Here is a 26,507-nt window from a genome sequence, read left to right as displayed (position 1 = left end):
GCACATGGCTCGCCTTAAATTACCTTTTACAAGCCAGCGGGAGCCCGGCGCGCTGAGCAGCCAGAGCTCAGGTGAGGTCACCCTCCACGAGTGACGTTTAAAAGCCCTGTCTCCTTGTGCCCGGCGGCCTTTGCTAAGGAAACAGCCACCTCGAGACAGCTAGCTATACCCTACTGCTGCGGTGCCACTGGAAAACAGGGAACCCGAAATGGACAGTATTCACGCATTTTTAGGTTGTGCTTTGGTTATGGGTTGATTTATGTTAAGCAAAAGGTTAATACAAGACAATACGGAAAGATTATAGTTTGTGTGTATGAGGTGAATCACGATACACTCACTTTTTAAACAGGGAGGTATATTTGACATAAACCTCGTATTTAAAGCATACAATTTGATGAGGTTTTACCTATGTGTATACCTATGTAACCATTCTTACAATCAAAATCATGAACGTATCTATCACAACCAAAATGTTTCTTTGGGCCTCTTTCTAACCCCTCCATATCGCCTCCTTCACTGGGCAAGCAAGGTACATAAGCAAGCTCGCTAGGCTCTTGAAAGGGAGAGGAGGATTGGGAGGGAAGGGAAACAAGGTGAAGTGACTTGGCCCCTCTTTTGTTGCCCCATCATACAAGGTCTCTTCAAGTAGAGGCCTATTTGGCAAAGACAGGAGATTTTTCCAGGGCTTCCCTGAGCCAGGCTCAGAGCTGAACAAGTTTGTCTTCCAGACTGATTCAGGTGATGAGAGAGGCACTGGCAGAATAGGAGCCCCTTTGTTGATTGCCTAACCATTCCCAAGTTCAATGTCCTGCTCCCCAACAACTCTTCCGGTAAACTCTTCCTGTTGTAAGACAGAACTAAGAGAAGCAGCGGCCCTTGGTCTGCTGAGGTTACGAATGGAGCTAGCAGACCCAGAAGATGCAGCACCCTGCAGTGAAGGAGATCCTGGCAATCCAAGGGTAACTTCCTGAGTGAAAACCTAAGAAAAGTTTGTAACTCTTTACATATACTGTCAATCACTAGAAATCAGTGAGGCAAGCCAACTGCTTTAAAATTTTCTTAGACTGTGATCCTAGGTGGAAGATACCCTGTTTATTCATTAACTCAAATATTCAACGGATACCTACTGTTTTGTACTGGTTTCAGCTCATCAACAACCAATGTTGTGATGGAACCAGCCCTTATGGAGATTATATATATATTAGAGGCCCAGTGCATGAATTCGTGCATGGGTGGGGTCCACCCAGCCTGACCAGGGGGAGAGGACATGGGCGGTTGGCTGGCCTGCCTGCTGGTCGAACTCCTGGTCAAGGGGACAATTTGCATATTAACCTTTTATTATATATGATAATATACACTGAGTGGCCAGATTATATGTTCAGAGATCATAATAATCTGGCCACTCAGTGTGTGTGTGTGTGTGTGTGTGCGCGCTCGCACACATATTTTAATTGACTTTAGAGAGGAAAGGAGAGGAAGACAGATCAATGATGAAAAAGAATCATTGGCTGCCTCCTGCACACCCCCTATCATGCCTGCAACCTGGGCACATTGCCCTTGACCAGAATTGAACCCGTGATCCCCCAGTCCTCAGGCCAACACTAACCACTGAGCAAAACCAGCTGGGTAGATCTTATGGTTCTTATTATGGTTGTAAGACACCTCAGCAATAACCATCAGGAAACTGAGGTCTGATCAAATAATTGAATTGATACCCCTCCCCTGGGAACTGACCTTCTGACTTCACAACCAAGGACATTCCCTTTCACTTAGACCACATTCCACTTGCTAAGACCACATTCCACCTGTTAAGACTATTATCTTTCCCCTCTGGACTTTCCCAGAATCCAGATCCGCCCAAAGAATTTCCTGCTGAAAAAGCCCACCCAGAGTCCTTTAAAACCTCTGACTCTCAAACCCCAGGCGCTGGTGCCATTTGGGGGTTCAGCCTATCTGGACTCCAGATGACCTAATAAATTTACAATCCCGTACCACTTTTGGCCTCCTTTGGCAACCCCAACAGAAATGTTGAAAAGACACTGGTTTGTTATTTACAAGCCTCACTTGGGCCCCACAGCGAGGTCAGAGTAGAGAGAGTGAGCCTGCATGTGCATGGGCCTGGGTTCTACTTTATTGGGTCAAGGGTGGGAAGCCCAGGGTTTCAGAGTTCATTACCAGTGGATTTAAAATGAAAGAGTGGAAATTAAAGTAGTGGAAAAGGGAAAAAAAAAACAACAAGTAGTCCAAATGGTCATTTATTGAAATCAACTAAGATTCATTCTTAAAAAAGCCTGTTAGGAGAGGCAAACAGGCTCTTTCATCTCCGTGTGTGTGTGTGCGCGCGCGCGCGTGTGTGCGTGTGTGTGTGTGTGTGTGTGTGTGTGTGTGTGTGTGTCTGGCAATGCATTTATTCTAGATAGCCAGTCTATGAAGTGGATGCCTCTTGGAAATAAATGCCTTGGCAATCAAAGCTTAAGTTAGGCACTTGCATTATCAGAAGAAGATAAGAAATCAATTGTCAGGGTTTAAGTATGCATCAGGTTCTGAGTAGACCTATTAAGAGACACAGTACTGGTAAAAGTTCTGAAAAGTTTTAAAATATTAAGTTTTAAACAATTTATATAATACACATTAATGTGTATTTATTTACCATGAAAGCTCTTTTCTTGGATCCCAGAATGAAGAAGCCACATGACTCTCAGGGCCACATCCATCTCCCAGCCCAAGTGTTACATTAGTGAGAAACAGACCTTTGTTTCTGCAAACCACTGAGATTTTGGAGTCATCTGTTTACCCCAGCTTAACTAGGGGAAACTAATACAGCAACCATGTTTTTCATTATGCAAACTAGAGAAAGATAAAAAGCGATCTCCGTTAAAGATTATATAATGAAGTCCTTGTACGAACAGTAGTGACAACTTGAGAAATAACGAGACAAAAACTAGCTTTAAGAGCCATTGAGAAAACAATAAACTACAACACAGGGATAGTCTGGAAGGTTATAAAGAAAACGTGATGCATGAATGGCATCTACTACCATAGTCTTCAAAGATTCATATTTTTATATATCCAACTAAGCCAGACAACAATTTATGTCAAGTTCTACATTTTACAAAGCAGTTTTACAATCACCTCAATGTACAGATTAGGAACCTGGGGCCCAAGATAGTACAGTGGCCTGGACTCTCAGGTTCTCTGATTCCATAGACTCTTCTTTCTCCCACATCCCGCTTGATAATGAATGTAAAAACAGCTTTTAATCAGCATAAAAATTTGGGTGAAAAGGCCTGGATAATCCTGATCGATAAGCAAAACAGCCCCACCTACCTACCCAGCGCCCCCAGAAGGCACCCTCACCCATTCCCCCCCATCACCGCCCACCACGGAAGAGTAGGGATGGAGGGGGGGGCAGGAGCGCACGTCAGCAGAGCGCTCCCCCGCCTCCATTTCTGTTCTCCACCCTTCCCGAAAGGCCAAGCGGCCAGCAGAGGACACACCCGATTGGACTGTCCCGCGACACGTGACCCTCACACGTCCTGGGATTTGGCGAGGCGCAGGCGGAAGCGCCCCGCCAAAGAGGGGTTTGCGCGGGGGGAGGGGGAGCCCTGAGGGAGGGGGCGGGGCTTGAGCGTTCGCCGCGGTCTCCGGTCTGCCGGCCATCGGGTCCAAGCCTCCGGTCCCTGTACCGCTGCCCCTACGCCGCCATACCGTAGCGACCAGGACGTGACCGGAGCAGCCGTCCGCAGGAGCGGCCGCCGGGAATGGACGCGGAGAACGCGGGCAGGTAAGGCCGGGGCGGAGCGCCGCCCCTCCCCCCGCGCCCCTCGCGGCGGGGCGGCCGCGGCCGCGCATGCTCGCTGGGGGGCTTCAGGTGCCGCTGCCGCCGCCGCCGCCGCCGCAGGTACAAAGGCCGGGGCCGCGCGTGCGCACTGCCCGCCGGCCGCCGGCCCCTTCACGCCCGCGCCGCCCCCGCGCGGGGTCTGCGGCACCGGAGCCCCTCCCCAGCCTTGGCCGGCACCTAGCTGGCTTTTCAGTGTTAGTACCAGCCAGCAGCCTCCTGTTGTATGTCTGGTTGCCCTTCTTGGCTACGTTATCCTGCAAGGAGCTGTAAACGTGGAGTATGATCATATCCCTTCAAAGGTTTCATTTTTTAAAGAAATAAATATATATATATATATATATATATATATATATATATATGTGTGTGTTGTTTTTGTTTTTTTACAGAGAGGAAGAGATAAACATCGATGAGAGAGGAACATCCATCAGCTGCCTCCTGCTTGCCCCCTACTGGGGATGTGCCCGTGACCGGAATTGAACCTGGGACCCTTGAGTCTGCAGCCAAACCGGTTAGGGCAAAGGTTTCATTTTGTAGTTAAATTTATATGGCTCCCCGCCCCAAGATTTACTAAAAAGCAACGTCAGGGGCTACAAGATAGCTAGCTAGCGTTGCCATCCTGGAGCTCTTGAGTTCTGAGACCTTGACTACCCCTCCCAAGAAGTCATCGAAATGTCTTCCCATGGTCTTGAGGACGAACTTCAGAGACCATTTTTAATATGTCCTTTGGGGAGTGTTAGTCGTGTTGGAAAATCATTACAAAACCAGAGATTTCGAGATTTGAACGGGCAGAAAACAAACAAAAAATTTTTAAATAGATGATGGTAAGTAACAGGGTCTTTTTTTTTATAAAGTGATGCTGTGTATTGGAATAAAATACTGTTAGGCCTATGAAGACTTATCCTGGCTTGCAGTGGCTAATGGGCCCTGCACTTAAGGCTGGACACTGACTTCTCTGGGCCTGTTCATGTCTGTACAATAGGGCCTCGCTGGAATCCAGTTCTGACATGCTGTGAGTCCGTGTTATGTGGAAAGGGCTAAGTAACCAAAATCGTCTGAGAGTGTAGGGAAGGAGATGACATGTAGATAAAGTGGGAACTTTATCCTCATTTTGTGGATCGAATCCTGAAGTTAAAGTACTCTACTTCTTTCGCAGAAGAACTTTACAAGGAACTTGTGGAAATCACTCTGACCTTTGCGATCTTACTTCAGATCATGATGGAAACTTGGGTAAACCCTACCATCAAATGAATTCTCTGTGTTATAAGACCTTATTTAGTACCTTATAAAGCAAAGTAACAGGCTGATAAAGTATTTAGCTCGAAACTGACCTATATGCTGTCTTCACTTAAGCCATAGAGTTATAGACCACTTTTTAAATTTTGATATGCAAAACTTCAACCTCAGGAAATATGAAGAATTCTGTCTTAATCCCAAAAGGAGATTATCCTTGGGAATTCTGAAATGACAGGCTCCCATAATCCAAAGAAAGTGGTTCTCTGTCACCCTTACCTTGTGCTAATCAAGGAGTGGAATGGGATGCTGGGTAATAATGAGTTTGCTTTTTACTTTGGACGATTAACTTCAAAACATTCAAAGAGCCCTGGCCAGGTGATTCATTTGGTTGGAGCATCATCCTGTAAAGTGGAGGGTTACGGGTTCCATTCCTGGTCAAGGCACATGGCTAGGTTGTGGGTCCCATCCCCCTGGCGCTGGCAGGAGGCAGTGGATGGATGTTTCTCTCTCACAGGAGAGAGGCCTGAATATTGAAAATACAAACATGGGTCCCTGTTTCTTCCAGAGGTGGAATCTGTCTTCTTAACGTGTGGACTTTGATCCTAAACAAAATGTTTGCTTCTCAGTAGTAATTGAGCACGTTTGCAAGGAACTAGTGACCACTAGGCTACGGTATAAATTCAGGGGAAAAAAGTCAGAGTCACCAAGCCAGGTTATTCCCTTTTAGCGAATGATACTAGAGTAGACAGCATCAGGAGGGATGACAGGAGGTACCTAAAATATTTAAGCATCTCCTGTTTTTGTTATTGTTACGGCAAATTTATTACATACCAGGCACTGTTTTAAGTGTTTTGCACAGGTTATGTACTTTAATCCTCACAACCAGTAAATTGGGTGCAACTATTCCCATTTTACAGATGTGGAATCTGGGACATAAAGAGGTTAAGAAACTTGCCTCCAGAGCTAGTAAGTGGCAGTGCTGAGATTTGAACCCAGGCAGTGTGGCTTCAAAGCCTGCCTCCCTAACAATTGTGCCATACCACTGTGTGTGTGTGTGTGTGTGTGTGTGTGTGTGTGTGTGTGTATGTGTGAGAAGATGGACTGATAGCAGACTGATTAGGTGAAACCAAAGCTGGTTTACTACTGAAAGAGTCAAATACAGGCTGAAGGGAGTTCTGTACCGATGTGCCATTTTGTTCTACCCCAGCTTTGTACTTTTCACAAGTTTAATAGCCTCAAGGTGTTGATGAAACGATAAAATGTGTCCCGCTTTGTGGAATGGACGGGTTGAGTCGGAATCCTGATCAAGCCCAACTGGCTGGAACAGTGAATCAGCTTTTACAAAAAGAGACACAGTGTTTTTGCTTAGGTGTGGAAAAATCAGTGATACAAGTGTGAGGTGAGGGAGAGAGGCTAAAAGGGCAGTGTTCACTGATGGTGAACTCAGTATGAATGGATTGGATACTGCGGGTGCCAATACAGCCAATGTATTGGGCTCTGTACTCTGTCTGCAGGACGAGGAAGTAGATAGTCCTGCCAGGTTTCAGGAGGATGAGGCTCAATCTGAAGTATTCCTGTGTGTGTGTTTGCTTCTGAGCACCAAAATGACCAAATAGTGAGGAAATTGGAAGTCATACTACAGTATATGAGCTGCGGACTCTGGCTTATCCTGTATCTTTTTGTTTACAGTGTCTAGTGATTGTGCACAACGAGTACCCAGTAATACATGGTGAATACACACACTTCACTTAAGCATTATTGAATGCAGCCTTTAAATGGTTATGATGGAATCAACATCATTAAAATGTCCATACTACCCAAAACAATCTATACATTCAGTGCAATCCATATTAAAATACCAGTGGCATATTTCACAGATCTAGAACAAACACTCATTTTATAAATTTATATGGAACCAAAAAGATTCCAAATAACTGCAGCAATCTTGAGAAAGAAGAATAAAGTTAGAGGAATCCCAACACCAGATACCAAGTTATATTACAAAGCCATTGCACTCAGACAGTCTGGTACTGGCATAAGAGCAGGCACATACTGGTAGAATAGAACAGATACCCCAGAGATCAACCCAAGCCATTGCACTCAATTAATATTTAACAGAGGAGACAAGGATATACAATGGAATACAGACAGCCTCTTCAATAAATGGTGTTGGGAAAATTGGACAGGAACATTTTTTTAAAAATGAAACTAGGCCCTAACTGGTTTGGCTCAGTGGATAGAGCTTTGGCCTGTGGACTGAAAGGTCCCAGTTTTGATTCCAGTCAAGGGCAAATACCTTAGTTGCAGGCACATCTCCAGTAAGGAGGTGTGCAGGAGGCAGCTGATCGATGTTTCTCTCTCATCGATGTTTCTAACTCTCTATCCCTCTCCCTTCCTCTCTGTAAAATATCAATAAAAAATATATTTTTTTAAAAAAATGAAACTAGGTCACCAACTTACACCATACACAAGATTAAACTCAAATAGATAAAAAATAAACAACTTAGATGTAAGTCGTGAAACCATAAAAATCTTAGAAGAAATCATAGGCAGCAAAATCTCAGACATTTCTTATAGCAATTTGTTATATAGCTCCTAGGGCCATGGTCGGCAAACTGCGGCTCGCAAGACACATGTGGCTCTTTGGCCTTTTGAGTGCAGCTCTTCCACAAAAATACCACAGCCTAGGCAAGCCTATTTTGAAGAAGAGGCATTAGAAGAAGTTTAAGTTTAAAAAATTTGGCTCTCAAAAGAAATTTCAGTTGTACTGTTGATATTTGGCTCTGTTTACTGAGTTTGCCGACCACTGTCCTAGAGCAGAGAAAACTTTCTCCTAAGGAGAAAATAAACGAATGGGGCTGCATCAAAATAAAAAGCTTCTGCACAGCAAAAGAAACCATCAACAAACTGAAAAAGCCCACCGCATGAGAGAACATATTTGCCAATGATACATCAGGTAAGGGGTTAATTTCCAAAATAGATAAAGTATTCATACTACTCAACCAAAGGAAGACATAAAGAGTCCGACCAAAAAATGGGCAGACGACCTATCTAGATACTTTTCCAAAGAGGGCATACAATTGGCCAAGATACATATGAAAAAATGCTCAGTATCACTAATCATCAGAGAAAGGTAAATTAAAACAATGAGATACCACCTCACATCTGTCAGAATGTCTGTCATCAACAACCAACCAGTGTTGGCGAGGATGTGAAGAAAAAGGAACCCTAGTACACTGCTGGTGAGAATGCAGACTGGAAAACAGTACGGAGTTTCCTCAAAAAATTAAAAATGGAACTTCCATTTGAACCAGCAATCCCACTTCTAGGAATATATCCCAACAAACCCAAAACACCAATTAAATGTATGCATCCCTGTGTTCATAGCAGTGCAATTTACAACAGCTAAGATTTGGAAACCAACTGGTTTTGAAATGATTAATTTTCTATTTCTGAGCCCCAGAATTTTTGAAGATCCTTAATGACCCCTTAAGTATGCTAAGGGAGCCACATTTCAGAAATCATTTTTTAAAGTTTGGAGTCCTTGTGCTGGCCAGTGAGCATTGTCCTGTGTACCAAAACGTTTACTTTCTTATCAGGCACATGCCCAGGTTATGGGTTTGATTCCTGGTACAAGAGTCAGCTGATTGATGTTTCTCTCTCTAAAATGAATGGAAACTTTTTTTTTTTTTTAAGTTCAGACCCCTTTTGTAATGTGAATGGTGTCTCTCTAATTTTTATATGCTTTAAGTTTGGTTTTTCTTTACTTTTAAAAATGTTTATGTATTTACTTTAGAGAGGGAGGGAGAGAGGGAGGGAGTGAGAGAAGGAGGGAAGGAGAGAGAGAGAGAAAGATATCAAGATCAGTTTTGCTGTTCCACTTCTTGTTTATTCATTCATTAGATGGCTCTTGTATGTGCCCTGACTGGGGATCGAACTTGCAACGTTGGCGCTTTGGGACGACACTCGAACCAACTGAGCTGCCCAGCTAGGGCTTAGGTTTGGCTTTTTGTGAAGTACTCAGCATCTGTTGAACTCTGAGAGTGCTAACAAGAAACATGGGGGAGGGGCGGGGGAGGGAGCCTTCCTGACAATATATCGTGAGCAGGCCTCGTGCGTTCTTTGGCCACTCACTTATTGGGACCACATGTTTCTGCTTTTACAGATTCTAACCGAAAGCGGCTGTTAGACTCTCGGAAACTGGTATTAGCCCCAGCCAAAAGTTACAGTTCTTTTTACTAGAATTTCCAGAGGGCAAACTGCACAGGATCTTGCAATGTTAACAGCCTTATCCTACTCCTGATCAGAATAGTTAAATTATAAATATTGAACAACCAACGTTTGGACAAGTGAAGAAAAGAGCTACAAATAGCATCAACAGTGTGAAAATAGAGGACATGTCACTTCGTGCTGGGCACACTTCACTTCTCTTCGTTTTTACATTTTAATTTCTAGTCCTTGGCCTCACGGTTTCCCTGTGTGCAGCCTTGGTTTACAATGCTATTGTGTACTCGTTTCCACTTTAAAATATATCCAAGGTTTTCTGTCTTTTACAGAATATCAGTACACTTTCTAGGAGCTGCATAGTATTGTCTCATGTTAATGCTTTCTAAGTCATTGTATCACATTTATTTTACATATCTTGAGAACAATATATTTAAAGAAATATTGTAAAACTTTCAAGGTGTAGTTTATATCTTTCTTATTTTTAACCTTTTAATTTATTTTTTAAAATATGTTTTTATTGATTTTTTTTTTTTTTTTTTTTTTTTTTTTTTTCTTGAGAGAGAGAAAAACATTGACCGGCTGCCTCCTGCATGCCCCTTATTGGGGATTGATCCTGCAATCCCTGGCATGTGTCCTGACCAGGAACTGAACCAGCAATTAAACCTGCAACCTCTTGGTGCAGGGGATGATCTCAACCAACTGAGCCACACAGGCCAGGGCACTGATCCTTAACCTTTTAAAATCAACTTACCCTGACCGATAGCTTGATGTTAAAATGCCTCTCCAGTGGTTTGAACCCCTGTTTTCTTTGCAAATCTAACATTCTAGCTCGGCCACCCCTGGGTAGACTCTTACCTTGTGTCTGTCTCAGGCTTTGCACTTTTTCAGGGGGATTCTTTAGTTGGCCTTCTTTTACAACCATTTTATTGAGATACTAGAGGCGCCTTCCTTCCCCTGGCTTCCAGCACCAGTTTTCCTCTGGCACCTGGGACCCAGGACTTCAGTCTGCCGTCTTCCTCCAGAGTGTTCACTGCGCCATTCTGCTCCTGTACATCCCTTCGCCCCCCTCCCCCCTCTCATAGCAGGCAGCCACCATCGTTGGCCTTCTAATTTGCATACTCACTCTGATTGACTGTGGGCGTAGCGGAGGTATGGTCAGTTTACATGTTTGTCTATTAGGTAAGATGATTTAGGCACTATAAAGTTGACATGCTTAAAGTGTACTAGTCTGCCTTTTTAATTCCTGCTGTCTGAGCTCCCTGTCTTCTTTCTCCACATGCAAAGAGAAAGAAATCTAGTAAGAGGAGTATCTTGCCCCAGAACATAGTAAACAGTACTCATTCCCTTTATTTCCTAGCGTTTTCCCCCCCACTGCATATCCTGTGGCATTATTTGGCAGTAGTGTAACTTGGGTTTCATAAATTGTGTTTACTTCCCTCGCTTTGTGCTGATGCAGCAGCTTAGATAGTGGCTTATGGCCATCAGGAATATTTTTGGGAAATTGTTTTTTGTGAAGGCCTCTGTCCCTGACATTGAACACAATACTTTGAACAAAGCTTAAATCATGTTCAGAAGGCAGGTCTAAAGTGGTTTTTCCCCCATAAATTCATAGACAAAAATATTGATTTCTGTTCCTCATTTAGTGACAGAAAAGCAAAAACCCAGCAACAATTAAAAAATAGATCCAGTGATGAATACATAAACAGGCAAAGGACCCAGGAGAACTTTAGATTGGAAGAGAAATGGGAATGGGGAGATACTGGTCAAAGGGCACAAGTTTCCAGGTAGAAGAGGATAAAGAGGGATAAATAGAAGGAGACTTGACTTAGGGCGGTGAACACACAACATTCAGATGCTGTCTTATAGAATTGTGTACCTGAAACCTATGTAAATTCAGTAAATTTAAGAAAACATGAACAAGTTCTGGGGACTGATGGACGGCATCACCATGCTATTATTTACTTGAAGGTTCCTAAGAGAATAGATCTTAAATGTTCTCACTACAAAAAAGAAATATGGTAATTACGTGACATGATGGAGGTGTTTGCTAAGGCTGTCCCATGGTGGTCAGCACTGTATAATGCAGGGTGGAGCAAAAGTAGGTTTATAGTTGTTCATATATAAAGTGAGACAATAATCTATATACACCGTATTTTTCGGACCATAAGACGCACTTTTTTTCCTCCAGAAGTGGGGGGGGGAAAGTCCCTGCGTCTTATGGTCCAAATATAGCCTACACATATACTTTTAAAAAAAAAGTTTTTTTACTTGCCCGGCTCTGTGTGGTCTCTGTGTGCTTGCCCGGCTCTAAAATGGTTCTAAATGCTGCTGTTTGCTTTACAGGGTTGATTACATGTGTTTATGACTGTGATGTTGGGTTTTAATGCACATAAAATATTTTAGGACACTATTTGTTTCAGAATCTTTTTTTCTTCATTTCCCTTCTCTAAAAACTGGTGCGTCTTATGGTCCGGAGCGTCTTATGGTCCGAAAAATACGGTGTATATAAAAGGTTAATATACAAAGCATTCCCTTGGGAGTTCGCTTGCTCGCTGTGACATACACTGACCAGCAGAGGGCAGTGTGGAACAAAGGAAGGCCCTGGTCAGCAGCTGGAAGGCTCCGATTGGCCCTGATTGCCAGCCAAGTGTAGGGCCCCTACCTGTCAACTAATTTCGTAGATGGCCGAGGCTTCTCTAGTTAATAAATAATAATACAAGAATAAACTGTTTTGTGTACTCAAATGGCAAACCTACTTTTCCCCCACCCTGTATATAAGTGTATCAAATCAACATGTAACTTACACAATGTTATATGTCAATTTTATCTCAAAATTGGGAGGAAAGTTAGGCCGGGGGAGGGTTGGATTACAGGGTAAGTTAGATGATTCAGTACTTTCCAATGGTAGTAACACAAATGGTTTTTGTGCTCCTGTGTGGGCTTGTGAGCCTTTTGTGTCTCCCTGCTAGCAATTCCCATGATGTCATTTCAGGGAAAGTGCAGGCTGGCTGGATGGACTGGTAAGTTGTATTGAGGGCACATCTTGCCATTAAACAGTGTGAGGATGAATTAGTGTTGGTTAGTAAAGGTTGGGTGAGTGTGTAATACGAGACTAGATCTTCGTCCTCACTTTGCTGTTAACTTCAAATAAATACCACATTCTGGTTTCAAAATATTTGGGTCCTGAAAAGTTATTTACAGCTGATCATTTAAATTTACATTTGGGTAGTTTCCCCCTCTTATCTCAACTTAATTGTTCTTTCAGCTATTCTCTTCAGCAAGCTCAAGCTTTTTACACGTTTCCATTTCAACAAATGATGGCCGAGGCTCCAGCCATGGAAGCTATGGACACACCACAGATGCCAGCGGAAGTTCCAGAGCCAGCTCCTACTCAGGAACCTGAACAAGGTAGTTGCCCCGGTAGAGTATAGAAAGGTAGCTATTGGATTAGCCAACTTATTTAAGAAAGGGTTTAATGATGAGCTTTAGTTCTATTTTAGTGTTAAAATTTTTTTATTTATTTCAGAGAGGAAGGGAGAGTGAGAGATAGAAACATCAATGATGAGAGAGAATCATTGATCGGCTGCCTCCTGCACCCTTCTCACTGGGGATCGAGCCCCCCACCCGAGAATGTGCCCTCACCCTGAATCAAACCACGGCCTCCTGGTTCATTGGTCAGCACTCAACCACTGAGCCGTGCCAGCCGGGCTTGTGTGGAAAAATTTAACCCACTTTTTAGGTACTTAGTATCTGCCAGGCACTGTAGGGAGAAGGAGGGAACATGGATCCTGCCCGATACGGCTTTATCGACTGGCTGTGGTCCCTTGCACCAAAGTGCTTCTAGTTCAATACCCGGTTGGGGTACATACAGGGTTGCAGGCTCTGTCCCCAGGGAGGGTGTGCGGGAAGCAGCCAATGGATATTTCTATTTCTCTCTCTCTCTCTCTCTCTCTCTCTCTCTCTCTCTCCCTCCCTCCCTCCCTCCCTCTCCCTCTCTCCCTCTCTCCCTCTCTCCCTCTCTCTCTCTCCCCCCCCCCTCTCTCTCTCTCCCTCTCATCTCTCTGAAGTCAATAAAACATATTTTTTAAAAAGAACATGGATCCCGCTCTGGAATATCTCATAATGTGGTAGGGGAAAATAATAAGTAAACACCTGTCATGGTTCAGCACACAGAGCAGTGAAGAGCAGCGTGGGAAGCTGTGAGAGCTCATGGCATTGACACCTAATCAGACTGAGGCTCAGAGGCAGCTTCCCAGGGCTCAGAACTCCAAGGTGAGGAGACTATTTCCAGGAAGGAAGGACTGGGAGAGTTTCAGGTGGGGGAGCATGCACAAAGCACAGACAAGAAGAAGCACGATAGTTGAAACACAGTGGTTCTGACATTGGAGTCTGGGGTATAGCAAAGAAATGGTGAGAGACGAGGCTGGATAGGGGGCATTGAGGCTTATTTAACTAAAAGATGTATATCCTATTCCTGAAAGTAGCAGGGAGCGGTTGAGAGAATGTAGGCAGATAGTTGGGTATATCATCCTGGAAGTATTCCAGAGGATAGACTGGGTGGTAGAAAACAAGCAGAACTTGAGGCAAGGAGTGAATTAGAGATCCTTTGAATAATCGGGGGCCAAAATGAGGAGGAAGTAAAGGGATGGAGAAGGACAGAATTGAGAACTACTCCGGAGGTGGAATTACCTGGCCATGGTAGATGGGTTTCATGGGGAGACAGGGAGGAAGTGGAATCTGGAAATAATTCCTAGGCAGTTGGATGAAGGAGGTACCATTCACCAAGATAGAGAATTGGAAGAAAGGAGAACAGATTTGGGGGTGGGGAGATGGAGAGAAGGTAATGACTACAGCTCCCGGGAAGCTGTATTATATGAGAAATGTGCTCAAAGTTCCAGGTTATGATCCCAGGAACACGTCTCCCTTCACTGTGTTGGGGATACCCCTGCCCTTGGCCGCTGCTTTTCTGGGCAGGCAGCACTGGGGCTTCCCCAGCGACAAGCCAGTGGAGGTGGATCTCTTGGCATAAGAGTGGCTAACGCAGTGTGAGATAGGAAAAAGGGAGGATGGGAGGCTAGGATGGAGAAATGCCAAATGGTAGTAGAATGGGGGAGGAGCCTGAGAAGTTATAAGAGAGATGTGAAAGAACTAAGGTTAGAAAACCAAGGCTTCTTGATGGCTACTTTTGGACAGTGCTTTGTGACCAAAGATGATTTTGCCCTCTAGGGGCATTTGGTATTGTCTGGAGACACCTTTGATTGTCATGACTGGCTGCATGCTACTGGCATCTAGTGGAAAGAAGCCAAGGCTGCTATTAAATAGAGAATGTTGCCCAGCCTGTGTGACTCGGAGGTTGAGCAGTGACCTATGAACCTAGGAGGTCACTGTTTGAATCCTGATTAGAGCACATTGCAGTCTTGATCCCCAGTGGGGAGTGTGTTGGAGGCAGTCAATCAATGATTCTCTCTCATCATTGATGTTTCTCTTTCCCTCCCTCCCTCACTCCCTCCCTCCCTCTTCTTTCCTCTCTTAAATCAATAAAAATATATAGAAAGTTAAGCATTTTATAATGTACAGAACAGTCTCCCACAATCAAAAATTATTCAGCTTAAGATGTCAGTGGTGCCAAGACTGAGAAACTCTGCATTAGATCCTGAGATCAGATTCCTACTGCCAACCAGAGGTTTCATCCTCAGCACCTCTGAGTTCCCCTCTTGGCGTGTGTGTGGAACAGACACTCAGAATCCCTAAAACACGCCCACAGGCCTTGCTTTTGAGGCTTTCTGCTGCTGGAATTCTGGGGGAATTGAGATAAACTGTTTCCCTTCCTCCCTGTTTCGCTATGTACTTTTTCTGTCATTTGTCTACTTAACTATTTGTGTATTTACATGTAGAATTCCTATAAAATAGACTATAGATGCTTTGTGTCCAAGGGGAGGCCAAGGTGCCATGTAAGATTGTGTTAAAAAAATCAGTCGATGATTATGACGGAGGTTTCATCCCAAGAACAGCTAGCAGAGGAGGGAGGGTCATGGATGGGGCCACATGAACCCAGTTCTAGGGTGAAGCAAGGGGTAGACCTTGTAGAGGAGGCTGGGGCTGAGAGATTGGGGAGCAAGGGGAAAAGGATGTACATAGGGTGGCTTTTCTGGGAAAACTGCCCAGACTTTGCAGTTGCGGTTTCTGCATCACATCCTGGAAATCATTGTGTTTCAGAGGCTCCCAAAGGAAGGAAAAGGAAACCCAGAACAAGACAACCAAAAACACCAGCGGAACCCAAGAAACCGGCCAAGGCCAAAAAGGCTGCCGAGGCCAGAAAGGCTGCCGACGCCAAGAAACCTGCCGACGCCAAGAAACCTGCCGACGCCAAGAAACCTGCCGAGACCAAAAAGTCTGCCAAGTCCACAAAATCAAAAGAAAAGCAAGAAAAGATTACAGACACGTTTAAAGTGAAAAGAAAAGTTGACCGTTTTAATGGTGTTTCAGAAGCTGAGCTTTTGACCAAGACGCTCCCGGACATTTTGACCTTCAATCTGGATATTGTGATTGTAAGGATTTCCGTCCCCATTCGGTTTTATAAATAGCACTAGAGGCCCAGCACGTGAAATCGCACGAGGCTCAGTCCCGCTGTGCTGCGAGACCCATCCATGTATCTCCTGGTGATTGGTCGTTTGGTCATTGCAGCTTTACAGTCACTGGCCTTTTATAATATTCAAGATGGGTTGATTAACTTAACCTTTATCCTTGCAAGTAATTTTGCTGAAAAGAGCCATTTCTAAGAATCCTTTGGTAGTACCTGATGCCACCTTCATGAGGTCGTGTTACTGGGGAGTGTCTGAGAGGGTGGGCTCCAGAGTAGGGTTGTCTGGAGTCCAGTCCTGCCACATGTGTATGACCCTCAACAAGTCTTAGCTTTCCTGAACCCCTGTTTTCTCCTTGTGAAATGGGTGATAATAATGCCTCTCTCATAGGTTTCAGTTAAATTAAATAATTCATGTAACGCAGACTGCATGGGATCTGTGAGTTCCCCCTGAATGGTAACACTGATTCTGAACTTCGCTTTTTGTCTGCAACAAAGATACAGCACGCACACAGCTGTGCAGATGCTGTGAAGTCAGCTGCTTGCTGGGAGCTAAGAAGGAGGCTTGTGGCTGGACCAGGGCTCAGACTGACCAATGGCTCCAGCGCCTCTTTCTTTCCAGCCCAGTGGGTGGGGGTGGGGCCTGGGGATGTGAGGGAATCAAACTGGTTTTTAAAAACAACAGCAAAACTTTTAAAATAAAGGAAAATTTCTTTCCTCAGACTGGAGTACTTTGTTCAGATCAAGAGGAGATCACTGATAAATGATACTGCTTATGATGTCAGATTACACTTCTATTTTAATAAATTCAATTTTGTCCACCGCTATGTCACCCACACCCTTCTAAAATGAATGAACATTTTTTTTAGATTGGTATAAACCCGGGACTGATGGCTGCTTACAAAGGGCATCATTACCCTGGACCTGGAAACCATTTTTGTAAGTAATCACTTTCTTTTTATTATTACTATAATTTTAAACTAGATATCTGTGTTAATAGTTTGGGTTGTTTTTTTCTTTTCTTTTTTTAAAATATATTTTATTGAGTTTTTACAGAGAGGAAGAGAGAGGGAGGGAGAGTTAAAAACATTGATGAGAGAGAAACATCGATCAGCTGCCTCTTGCACACCCCCTACTGGGGATGTGCCCGCAACCAAGGTACAAGCCCTTGACCGGAATCGAACCTGGGACCTTTCAGTCCGCAGGCTGACGCTCTATCCACTGAGCCAAACTGGTTTCGGCTATTTTTTAAACCAAATTGTGTTTTTAATAAGAGAGATTGTATACATGTGTCAATATACATGTGTGTTTTCTGTGTGTGTACACAAAGAAGATTTTGAATGACATGTCTCTTGGTTTTCATGAGTGGAGGGGGATGAAAAGGGGTACTTCCTCCCTTGTTTGGATTGTTTCAAATGAGTGTTACTACCTTTTTAAAGGATTTTTTTAGTTGTCACCTATTGACATAGCAGCTATAGTGCATCGCTGAGCCAGTGCAGACAACACTGACCCTTGCATATTTCTGCTGATCGCCATCACATCTCCAGGAGAGATGAAATGCTTGCTCATTGGCAGTCAAGTTAAGAAGTGCTGTGATTGGAGACATTCTCTACAGAAACTCCATATCTAGCAGAAAATAGTATTAAAGACCTTCATACTTGTCAAGTGAGCTTTAAAACCACGTATAATTATTGTATTGTCCTGTATATGAGTTGTCTTACCAGCATGCCTAATGGAACAAGGCATGCTGTAGGTCTTCGGGGAAATGCTAGTTGATGATCTAAGAGTAACGTTAAAAATATTTAGGGCAGCTCTGACTGGTTTGGCTAAGTGGATAGAGCATCGGCCTGTGGACTGAAGGATCCCAGGTTAGATTCCAATCAAGGGCATGTTCCTTGGTTGCAGGCACATCCCCAGTAGGGGGTGTGCAGGAGGCAGCTGATCAATGTTTCTCTCTCATCAATGTTTCTGGCTCTCTCTCCCTCTCCTTTCCTCTCTGTAAAAAAAACAATAAAATATATTTAAAAAAAATATTTAGGGCAAATGATAGTAATGTGTTTTTGGAATGAATAGCATATTGTCTCCATTATTGAAAAAGTTTTTTCCTAGGGAATTTTGAACTTTTTCTCCACTGTCAAGCCCAGCGGTGTATGTTTACCTGTTGGAGGTGTTCCTGGGCTGGTGGTGCTATCACCAATGGTTAGAACTGTTTCAAAGTTTCCTGTACTGACTCGATTCTTGACAGGCATTTACCTTAACCCCCGCTATGAAAAGGGAATGATAATAGTAATATCTCATAAGATAATTAAATGAGATAATACATACAAAAGGCTTAGCATAGTCCCTAGCATACGTTAATTGCTTGATCCATTTTCTGATCTATGTTATAATATATACTTTTTTAAATTTCAAGAATAGTATGTAAAGTAACGGACAGATCTCAGAGGGGAGGAAGGTGGAAGGGTCCTGGAAGGGGTTAATCAAAGAATACATAGGTACATATACAGAGCCCAAGGAGACAAACAGTAATAATGGTAACAGCCTGGGGTGGGGTGGGGACTGGGTGGAGGGGGGAAAATGGGGGACATCTATAATACTGTCAACTATAAAAAAATAAAAGCAGAACAGTTAAAAAAAATAGACTACTACATCAGCCCATGGGGCAAAAACCTTTGACCTGCTATGGAAATAAACTAAACTCTCTCACAGGGAAGTGTCTGTTTATGTCAGGACTGAGCGAGGTCCAACTGAACCATATGGACGATCACACTTTGCCAGGAAAGTATGGTATTGGATTTACCAATATGGTGGAAAGGACAACCCCAGGCAGCAAGGACCTTTCCAGGTAATTACATGACATTCATTTTTACCGGCTGAACCGCGGCCGTGCTGGTGCCTCATACACTCTAGGATCACCATACTTTTCTAGTTCAGGCTGAGCTTGGCACACAGTATGTGAATTGATCTTTTTTTTGAAAGCTATCTGAATTTAGTATAAATATTGCCCTACTTATATCATGACGACTTTTTAATTTAATTTTAGTAAAGAATTTCGTGAAGGAGGACGAATTCTAGTGCAGAAATTACAGAAATATCAGCCACGAATAGCAGTGTTTAATGGAAAATGTAAGGTTTGCTTTTAAATTTTATCTTTTTTTTTCTTTGCTACATCATGGACAATGTAAATACGTTTGCATTTCATTTCAGGCATTTATGAAATTTTTAGTAAAGAAGTTTTTGGAGTAAAGGTTAAGAACTTAGAATTTGGACTTCAACCCCACAAGATCCCAGACACAGAAACTGTAAGTCCTTAAAATTATATTTGCAGATCAGCTCAATGCGGATTTTTTTCTTTCAGCTAGTTGACCTTTTTTTATTTGTTCTACGCATTGCCATGTATGCTACGCAAAGAAATGCACAACCACTTTGATTGGTTTTGCATATACTGCTGAAGTAATGAATCCAAAGAAAGACGCGTCTTCTATCTCCCTAGGAGTGGATTGAACAGATTGCTATAACTGTCACATTTTATGATTCCAGCTCTGCTATGTGATGCCGTCATCCAGTGCGAGGTGTGCTCAGTTTCCCCGAGCCCAGGACAAAGTTCATTACTACATTAAGCTGAAGGACTTACGAGATCAGTTGAAAGGCATTGAACGGAACACAGATGTTCAGGAAGTTCAGTATACATTTGACCTGCAGCTTGCCCAAGGTGTGTCCTCGTTATTGCTCCTTGTTTTCATTTCATGTCTGCGTACACTCCAGAAAGCATGTTGTGGATTTAAAAGCAGGAGAGGAGAAAGCGGTTATATTTACAGCCAGAATGCTCTGATAATGGCTGTTAGTCACTGTTAGAATCTCATTTTACTAAGGTCTTCCACATACTCTGGGGCTTTTACAGATGTTGAGGATAGAAAAAACATTGTAACCCACTCAAAATTAAATTTAGGCTGTAACAGTTCTTATGAGTTAATATAGTATATGTTATGAAGAATGCAAAAGCTTATACTTAGCAAAAGATGTATCTCAGTATACATGAACATTCAAGAAAGATTTCTTCCTCATGCTTTCTGAATAGAGCTATCTTTTAAGAGCGTTGTACAAAATCAGCTTTAAATCTCCTCCACTCTCCCCACAGAGGATGCAAAGAAGATGGCTGTTAAGGAAGAAAAATATGATCCGGGTTATGACGCAGCATATGGCGGTGCTTATGGTGCAAACCCATGCAATGGTGAACCTTGCAGCTTCCCTTCAAATGGGCTGAGTATGTCCTCTCCCTATGTTTGTTCTTTCAGAGACTTGCTTTTGTCAGGATTGGGGGCAGGGAAGTTCTTTTAAAAAGAGCAAATTATTGAATGGGAATTATTTAAAAAAAAAAAAATCTGGTTATTCATAGAGAAAATATGATGGTTATTTAATGTTTACGCAAACATACAGGCCCCTTTGCTTTAAGTCACTAACTACAGTAAGTCATCATAGTTGCATTTTTCTCCTTGAATAACAAATGAGGATTTATTAGTCTGGTATCTGAAAATAGAACAGAAATATACTGTATTCAAGAAGCTTGCTTGCCCTAGCTGGTTTGGCTCAGTGGATAGAGTGTCGGTCTGTGGACTGACGGGTCCCGGGTTCCATCCCAGTCAAGGGCATGTGCCTGGGTTGTGGGCTCAATCCTCAATAGGGGGCATGCAAGAGACAGCCATCAAAGATTCTCTCTCTTCATTGATGTTTCTATCTCTCTTTCCCTCTCCCTTCCTCTCTGAAATCAATAATATGTGTATACACACACACATATGTATGGATATATGTATACATATATATTTTTTAAAAAGAAGAGGAAGATGCTTGCTTAACTATTTTAATAACAGTTCTCATTCACTGGACAGTTAAAATCCCCTAATTTGATCATTTAGAGCTTTTAAATGTAAGAAACTAACGTTCTCCCTCTCCGCCTCCTCCCCGCCAGCGGCTGACTGTGGAGAACTGCCATTCAGTGACGTTCCCAACGGGCAGTGGATGAGCCAGTCGTTTACGGACCAGATTCCTTCCTTCAGCAATCACTGTGGGATGCAAGAACAGGAGGGAGGAAGCCTTGCTTAGGCATGGTGCTTCTCAGCCCTGCTCAGATGCTGCAGTTCTATTGCAGTGGTCAAGGAGTGGCCCTCCGTTTGCTAACCGAAGTATTTTATTAGTGCTTTCCTCTGGTGATGTAACCATAGTACAGTTGTGTGGTAGAATCAACTGTATGAACCTAGGTAGTTTGGAAGGAACATTTAGGGTTTTTTTGTACATGAGTTTTTGTATTTGAATGACCCATCATTCCAGCATTTTATAAAAGCTTTTTCATTTAGGAAGAAACAGATTTTCTTTTGGGAGTCACTTTTAAACTGTAATTTAAAAAAAAAAAATTGCAACAGTCTGAATATTTATATTTGATTATTCGCTGTGCGTAAACCTAGAAACACCATTATCCCTTTTATGCCTAAGAAGGGCATGCGATGCTGTTAGTAAGAATCGCCACTGGTAAAGAGGCGGATGTGTTGATTTTCACCTGAAGTTACGCCTCTGGGGTTGGGTTCACACTCAGACCTCTTTACCAGCAGCGATCGTTTGTGAGTGTTGCTTTCTAATGCAAACATAGAGTGTGGCCTTGCAGCCGCAAGACCAGCCTGGCCTTAGGTGACAGGGCATTCAACCCTGGCTCTGGCCTCCTCGCCCTGAGTGCTAATTCTCTCATAGGCAGAAGCTATTCTGCTGGGATGGTGGGCTCCAGGGAATGCAGTAGACCTTTTAAATGTTGTTACTTCACCTGTGTTTTACTTGAGAGATATACCCTCGATAGGGAAGGAACTGAATTTCCCTTTCAAGACCTATCCCCATTCGAATTTTATCTTCCTCGGCTTTCGGGGTGTCATGTGGCAAGTGATGAGAAATGAACTTTCAGGATGAGTGGCAGGATGCTGGAGGTGTTTGGTCACCTTTTTTAAACCGGTGCTTTACGTACATGAGATGTACTACTATAATTAAGACAAGTTTTCTTGCTGGTTAAATCTCGCAAGCCAGTAACTTACAAGCTTCTTTCTCTGCATCGTTGTTCTTTGTTACTGTGGACTGAGTTAACCTTACACAAGGTTAGTTTTTAAGTAATGTACCTTTGTGGTTTTCTAATGCATTTTCCAAGGTGCTACAAACAGCCCAGACTCTAGGCCTGGCAGGTGCAAACCGGGGTGTTTGGAAACGCTATCTGCATCTCCCCTTGATCACTTACACCCTCGGAGCATGCTTTTCAATATGAAAATATTTGTCAACAGGTGTTGTTTTTCTAAAAGGTTATATGCCCTATTCTTTTTTTATAGTAAGAGAAACAAATCCTTGTTGTGAATCTTAACATGCTGTTTAGCTGCTGGCTGTGATGGATTTTATTTTTCCTTTGGTCTGGATCAAGCTGTGTAAGAGTCACTCATGTTATTTAAATCATGTACTGTACTGCTGTTTACATGGATGTTTTGTGCGGGTGCTTTGAAGTGCCTTGCATCAGGGACTAGGAACAACTGAATTATTTTTTCATGGGACTGTGTAAAGCATGTAACTAGGTATATAATAATTTGTAGCCTTACAATGGATTTTTTTTTTTAATTTAAGTGGAGAAAATACCCTTTTAAATTATGGACACTTATTAGAGAATGGGTTTAAGGACTTTCCAAGCGTGCAGCAATGGTGTGTTTCATTAAATTTGGCCGGTAGTAAATGTTGATATATTCTATACATGATAATATGCGACTTTTTCATTAAAAAATGCTGAAAAAGTTTTTAAATTCATTTGAAAGTCCGATGATTTTTACAATAAAAAACTTAAGAATGATTATCCTTAAGTTGCAGGCTTTTCTGTAGCGAGACTTATTGTGGTATTCTTTCACCCTTTAAACCTGAGATCAGTTTACCTTCTGTTATATTTAACATGTATTGTAGAATACTATATACAATGAGAATCATTAAAAAAATCTATGACTGTTTTATTTTTCAGACATTCATGTTTTAAGTGTAATACAAAACACAAGACTGGCAACCTGTTAAAAAATATATACCTACATGTGAAAAATGCATGTAGAAATTTTGAAAAGTTTTCGATATAATTGTCACTGAGTTAAGCAAATTTATTGCTAAAACCTACATGGGGTTTCTTTCTTTCCAACAATATATTTCACTCACATAATTTTGATTTCCACCCTCAATGCTCATACTTAAGGAAGTAATACCTATGTGATCCAAGGTATTATTTGCACACAGCAGTCTTTGTTTTGCGTATTGTGGATCATATATTTCAAAGGTACTGTTCATAAAGAATGATGTTTTAGTAGGTTGCAAATGGACAATTCCACGTTTCTATACAGGAAATATTTAAAGTGTCAGCTGTTTTGGTTTCTGAGTTTAAATATCCCTGCAGGGTCAGGAACAAACCAGCTGTCCCATAAGTCGTTGTGAACGCTGGGGAAGTCCCACGGTTTATGTCTTCCATTCCAGTGGAGCAGTTTGGCTTCTTGCAGAAAATGCTCTGAATATCTGGTATCTGGACTCCAGCCTTCATTGTTTTTTTAGAGAAAAAGAATAGGCTTGTTAGAAAATAAAATTCTATAAAAAGTTGAGTATAGGTTCATTATTTAAAAAATTAAAGGGTATATAATGAAGAGTTTACTACCCACCCTAAATCTCTAAAATGACCATGGTTTGCCTGGCTGGTGTGGCTCAATGGTCGAGCGTCAACCTATGAACCAGGAGTTCTTCGCATCAGGGCACATGCCTGGGTTGCGGGCTCAATCCCCAGCGTCAAGGTGCAGGAGGCAGCCAATCAGTGATTCTCTTATCATTGATGTTTCTATCTCTCTTCCTCTCCCTTCCTCTCTGAAATTAATAAAAATATATCTAAAATATAATAATAAAGTGACCATGGTTTGAAGTTCTCATGAAAAATTATTCTACCTGTACACAATATGTGTGTATGTGTATGTAGTATGTATTTGCATATATATATATATATACATATCATTGCATTATTATATATGTTATTTTTAAAAATGTATTTGTAATTTGCCTTTTAAAATTACTTAGGAAACCTTCCACAGATGCACATTGATTTACTGAATTATTTTTACTACTTTTTAAATGTTTTTATTGATTTCAGAAAGCAAGGGAGAGAGAGAGAGAAACATCAATGATGAAAGAGAACCATTGATCGGCTGCCTCTTGCACACCCCCCACTGGGGAAAAGCCCGCAACCCAGGCATGTGCCCTCGACCAGAATTGAACCCTGGACCCTTCAGTCCGCAGGCCGATATTCTATCCACAGCCAAACCAGCCAGGGCTGAATTATTTTTAATGACTACATAGAATGAATGCATCTATGATTACTTATTTAGTGAGTTTCTTATTAAGGATATTTAGGCTGTTTCTGTCCCTTCACTAAAATCAACAATGCTATAGGAGACAGTCTTATGCATGTATACAAACAGTATGTCTGTAGGATAAGAATCTTATAGGTGGAATTGAGAAATTGAAGGGTGTGTGCCTTTTAATTTATATATATCTATTTTTAACTGATTTTTTTTTTTTACAAAGAGGAAGAGAGAGGGATAGAGAGTTAGAAACATGGATGAGAGAATCATTGATCAGCTGCCTCTTGCACGCCCCTACTGGGGATGTGCCCGCAAGCAAGGTACATGCCCTTGACCGGAATCGAACCCAGACCCCTCAGTCCGGAGGCCGATGCTCTATCCACTGAGCCACACCGGTTTAGGCACCTTTAAATTTTTTATAAGAGATTGCCAATTGTCCCCAGAAGAACTTGTAACGGTTTTGCCCCCCATTCAGAGTTGGTAGGAGTTCTTGTCTTCCTACATTATCCGACAATATGACAAGATTTTCTTTTTCAAACAGTCTCATTTTTACTATATGAAAAGTGACCAAGAATAAGATCCAGTTTTTAACAAACCCCTATCTCCATGTGTACATTATTTCCCTCATAAGTATTCACTTAGAGACTCTATGCATTTACTTTAATATTGCTGCTGTTTTAATATTTTTAGAATACTTCTTCCAGAAGTACATTAAGATCTTGAGGATGGAAGTATTTTTTTTTTTTTTTTAATGTTCTCTACCGTGTTGTTTTTTCTAAGGGAATTTGCTATTTTTGAAAAACAACAGTCCATTGAGTAAAGAAGGTGAGTAGTTAAGTCTGTTATTCTGGTTTATCATATGGTGTGAGACAAAAACAAAAACCTGTCTTCTGTTATTCATAAACGCAGCTGTGAGGGTGGGTGGAAGGAGATTTCCGTGGAGTCTGTACAGAGGCATTAATATGCTCATTGGGAAGAGGGACCTTCCCGCCAGAAGCCTCACCAAGTAGAATGTCATGTCTCCACACTCTGACAGGAAGGCCAGAAGGGCTTGTAGTTGTGATTTTAGCCAAACATGTTTCATAAATGTTTAATATTTTTAAATATATTTTTATTGATATTTTTACAGAGAGGAAGGGAGAGGGATAGAGAGAAACATTGATGAGAGAGAAACATCGATCAGCTGCCTCCTGCACACCTCCTACTAGGGATGTGCCCGCAACCAAGGCACATACCCCCAACTGGAATCAAACCTGGGACCCTTCAGTGTGCAGGCCAGCGCTCTATCCACTGAGCCAAACAGGTTAGGGCAAATTTTTAATATTTTAAGCTTCCCTGTTTAGACCCAAACTTGATGCTCTTAGCATTCCATTGCTTTCTGCTTCCAGAACATTCTCACATCGAGGTATGTTTCAAAGGACCACTGTATAGATTGACTTGGCAGACCATCCCTGATTTCAAAACCTTCGGCACAGACTAGATTCCGCTCTACGGAGAAAAACGACTTCTTTCTACCAAGAAAAATGACTTCTTCCCCTTGGGAAGATTCTGCCGCTTTCTACTCGTCAGTAAGTTAGATATTTCATAAAATGTAATTCTGAGTCTCTGTCCCAAGATCATAAATGCTCTGACCTTATCGATCTCAGCTCCGCATAGCTGTACCTACACAGCATTTTTCACAGACGTTCTACGTTAATGAGATTTTCTGCACATTCGTTACATTGAAATGTTGCTATTTGACCTAACAGTGAACTCAGCATTAATATAAATCAAATCGGACGGAACAATAGTGTCCTTAGCCTCCCTGTGTCGCTTTTATGTGCTGGCAGAGGCCTAGGAAAGTCAGGGAAGAGTCTGGGAATGAGGCAGAAGCCGTCCAGACGGAATCACTAAGAGGAGACAGGAACCCAGCTTGCACAGTTTTGTCTGTCCTAAAAGGAAGAGTAAGGGAAGGAACCACTTTAAAGGATTGTTTTCAAAACTAGAAACAATGCTCATTTTTATCATGGGAACTAGGCCCAGAACTTGGAAATGCAATGGGACTTGGTAAATAGATGTCCATAATCCATTGTCTCCAAGTCTGTAATAATCCCCAAATGTCTGAAAACCAAAGGATTTCTAATTACTTCTGTGGCAGCCAAACCTAGATCCCACTCAGGGAATTGCATAACATAAGTATATGCATCACTTGACCTTTTTAGGGTCCCAAAATCTTTCTTAATTTCTAAATAGGTCC

The 26,507-nt window shown here is 42.3% G+C and overlaps 2 protein-coding genes and 1 long non-coding RNA gene across 6 annotated transcripts in view; 1 reads left to right on the top strand and 2 right to left on the bottom strand.

Moving 5' to 3' along the window:
- Window positions 1-3,074: 3,074 nt before the first annotated feature.
- On the bottom strand, window positions 3,075-4,100 carry LOC123653125. Its single transcript, XR_006742760.1, has 2 exons — window positions 3,498-4,100; window positions 3,075-3,230 (listed from the first exon to the last, which is right to left on the bottom strand). It is a non-coding gene; the product is annotated as an uncharacterized LOC123653125 (long non-coding RNA).
- TDG (thymine DNA glycosylase) lies at window positions 3,660-22,753 on the top strand. Of its 3 annotated transcripts, XR_004990879.2 has the most exons (11): window positions 3,660-3,784; window positions 12,567-12,709; window positions 15,518-15,849; window positions 16,751-16,820; window positions 18,591-18,726; window positions 18,925-19,007; window positions 19,089-19,183; window positions 19,422-19,593; window positions 20,020-20,145; window positions 20,848-22,184; window positions 22,238-22,753. XR_004990879.2 is itself a non-coding variant. In XM_036454795.2 (10 exons), the coding sequence occupies exons 1-10, from the start codon at window positions 3,762-3,764 to the stop codon at window positions 20,979-20,981; spliced, it is 1,311 nt and encodes a 436-aa protein (XP_036310688.1). In that variant the 5' UTR covers window positions 3,660-3,761; the 3' UTR covers window positions 20,982-22,753. The 3 variants fall into 3 exon arrangements, 2 of the variants coding, with proteins under 2 accessions (XP_036310688.1, XP_036310687.1); XM_036454795.2 differs by having other exon boundaries at window positions 20,851-22,753; XM_036454794.2 differs by having other exon boundaries at window positions 20,848-22,753.
- A 117-nt stretch (window positions 22,754-22,870) lies between these two features.
- GLT8D2 (glycosyltransferase 8 domain containing 2) overlaps window positions 22,871-26,507 on the bottom strand; it is a 31,822-nt gene continuing 28,185 nt past the window's right edge. The window contains exon 10 of one of the 2 annotated variants that reach the window (XM_036454797.2): window positions 22,871-23,460. In XM_036454797.2, coding sequence (XP_036310690.1) covers window positions 23,288-23,460 — 173 coding nt within the window. In that variant the 3' untranslated portion in view covers window positions 22,871-23,287. Of the gene's footprint in view, window positions 23,461-26,036; window positions 26,372-26,507 lie in introns of those variants that run through there. The other variant, XM_045587580.1, reaches the window with a different exon arrangement.

This window comes from Pipistrellus kuhlii, unplaced genomic scaffold (assembly GCF_014108245.1).
Source record: "Pipistrellus kuhlii isolate mPipKuh1 unplaced genomic scaffold, mPipKuh1.p scaffold_m20_p_3, whole genome shotgun sequence".
Classification (NCBI taxonomy): Eukaryota; Metazoa; Chordata; class Mammalia; order Chiroptera; family Vespertilionidae; genus Pipistrellus; species Pipistrellus kuhlii.
This window is presented reverse-complemented; position numbering and strand designations above follow the sequence as displayed.

What these genes read in the sequence shown, in the direction of transcription:
- TDG (XM_036454794.2), top strand. Translation starts at nt 3,762, where the DNA reads ATGGACGCGGAGAACGCGGGCAG. An exon ending in GACGCGGAGAACGCGGGCAG is followed by an intron (nt 3,785 to 12,566) that starts GTAAGGCCGGGG and finishes TTGTTCTTTCAG; the next exon opens with CTATTCTCTTCAGCAAGCTC. An exon ending in CTTCCCTTCAAATGGGCTGA is followed by an intron (nt 20,146 to 20,847) that starts GTATGTCCTCTC and finishes CCTCCCCGCCAG; the next exon opens with CGGCTGACTGTGGAGAACTG.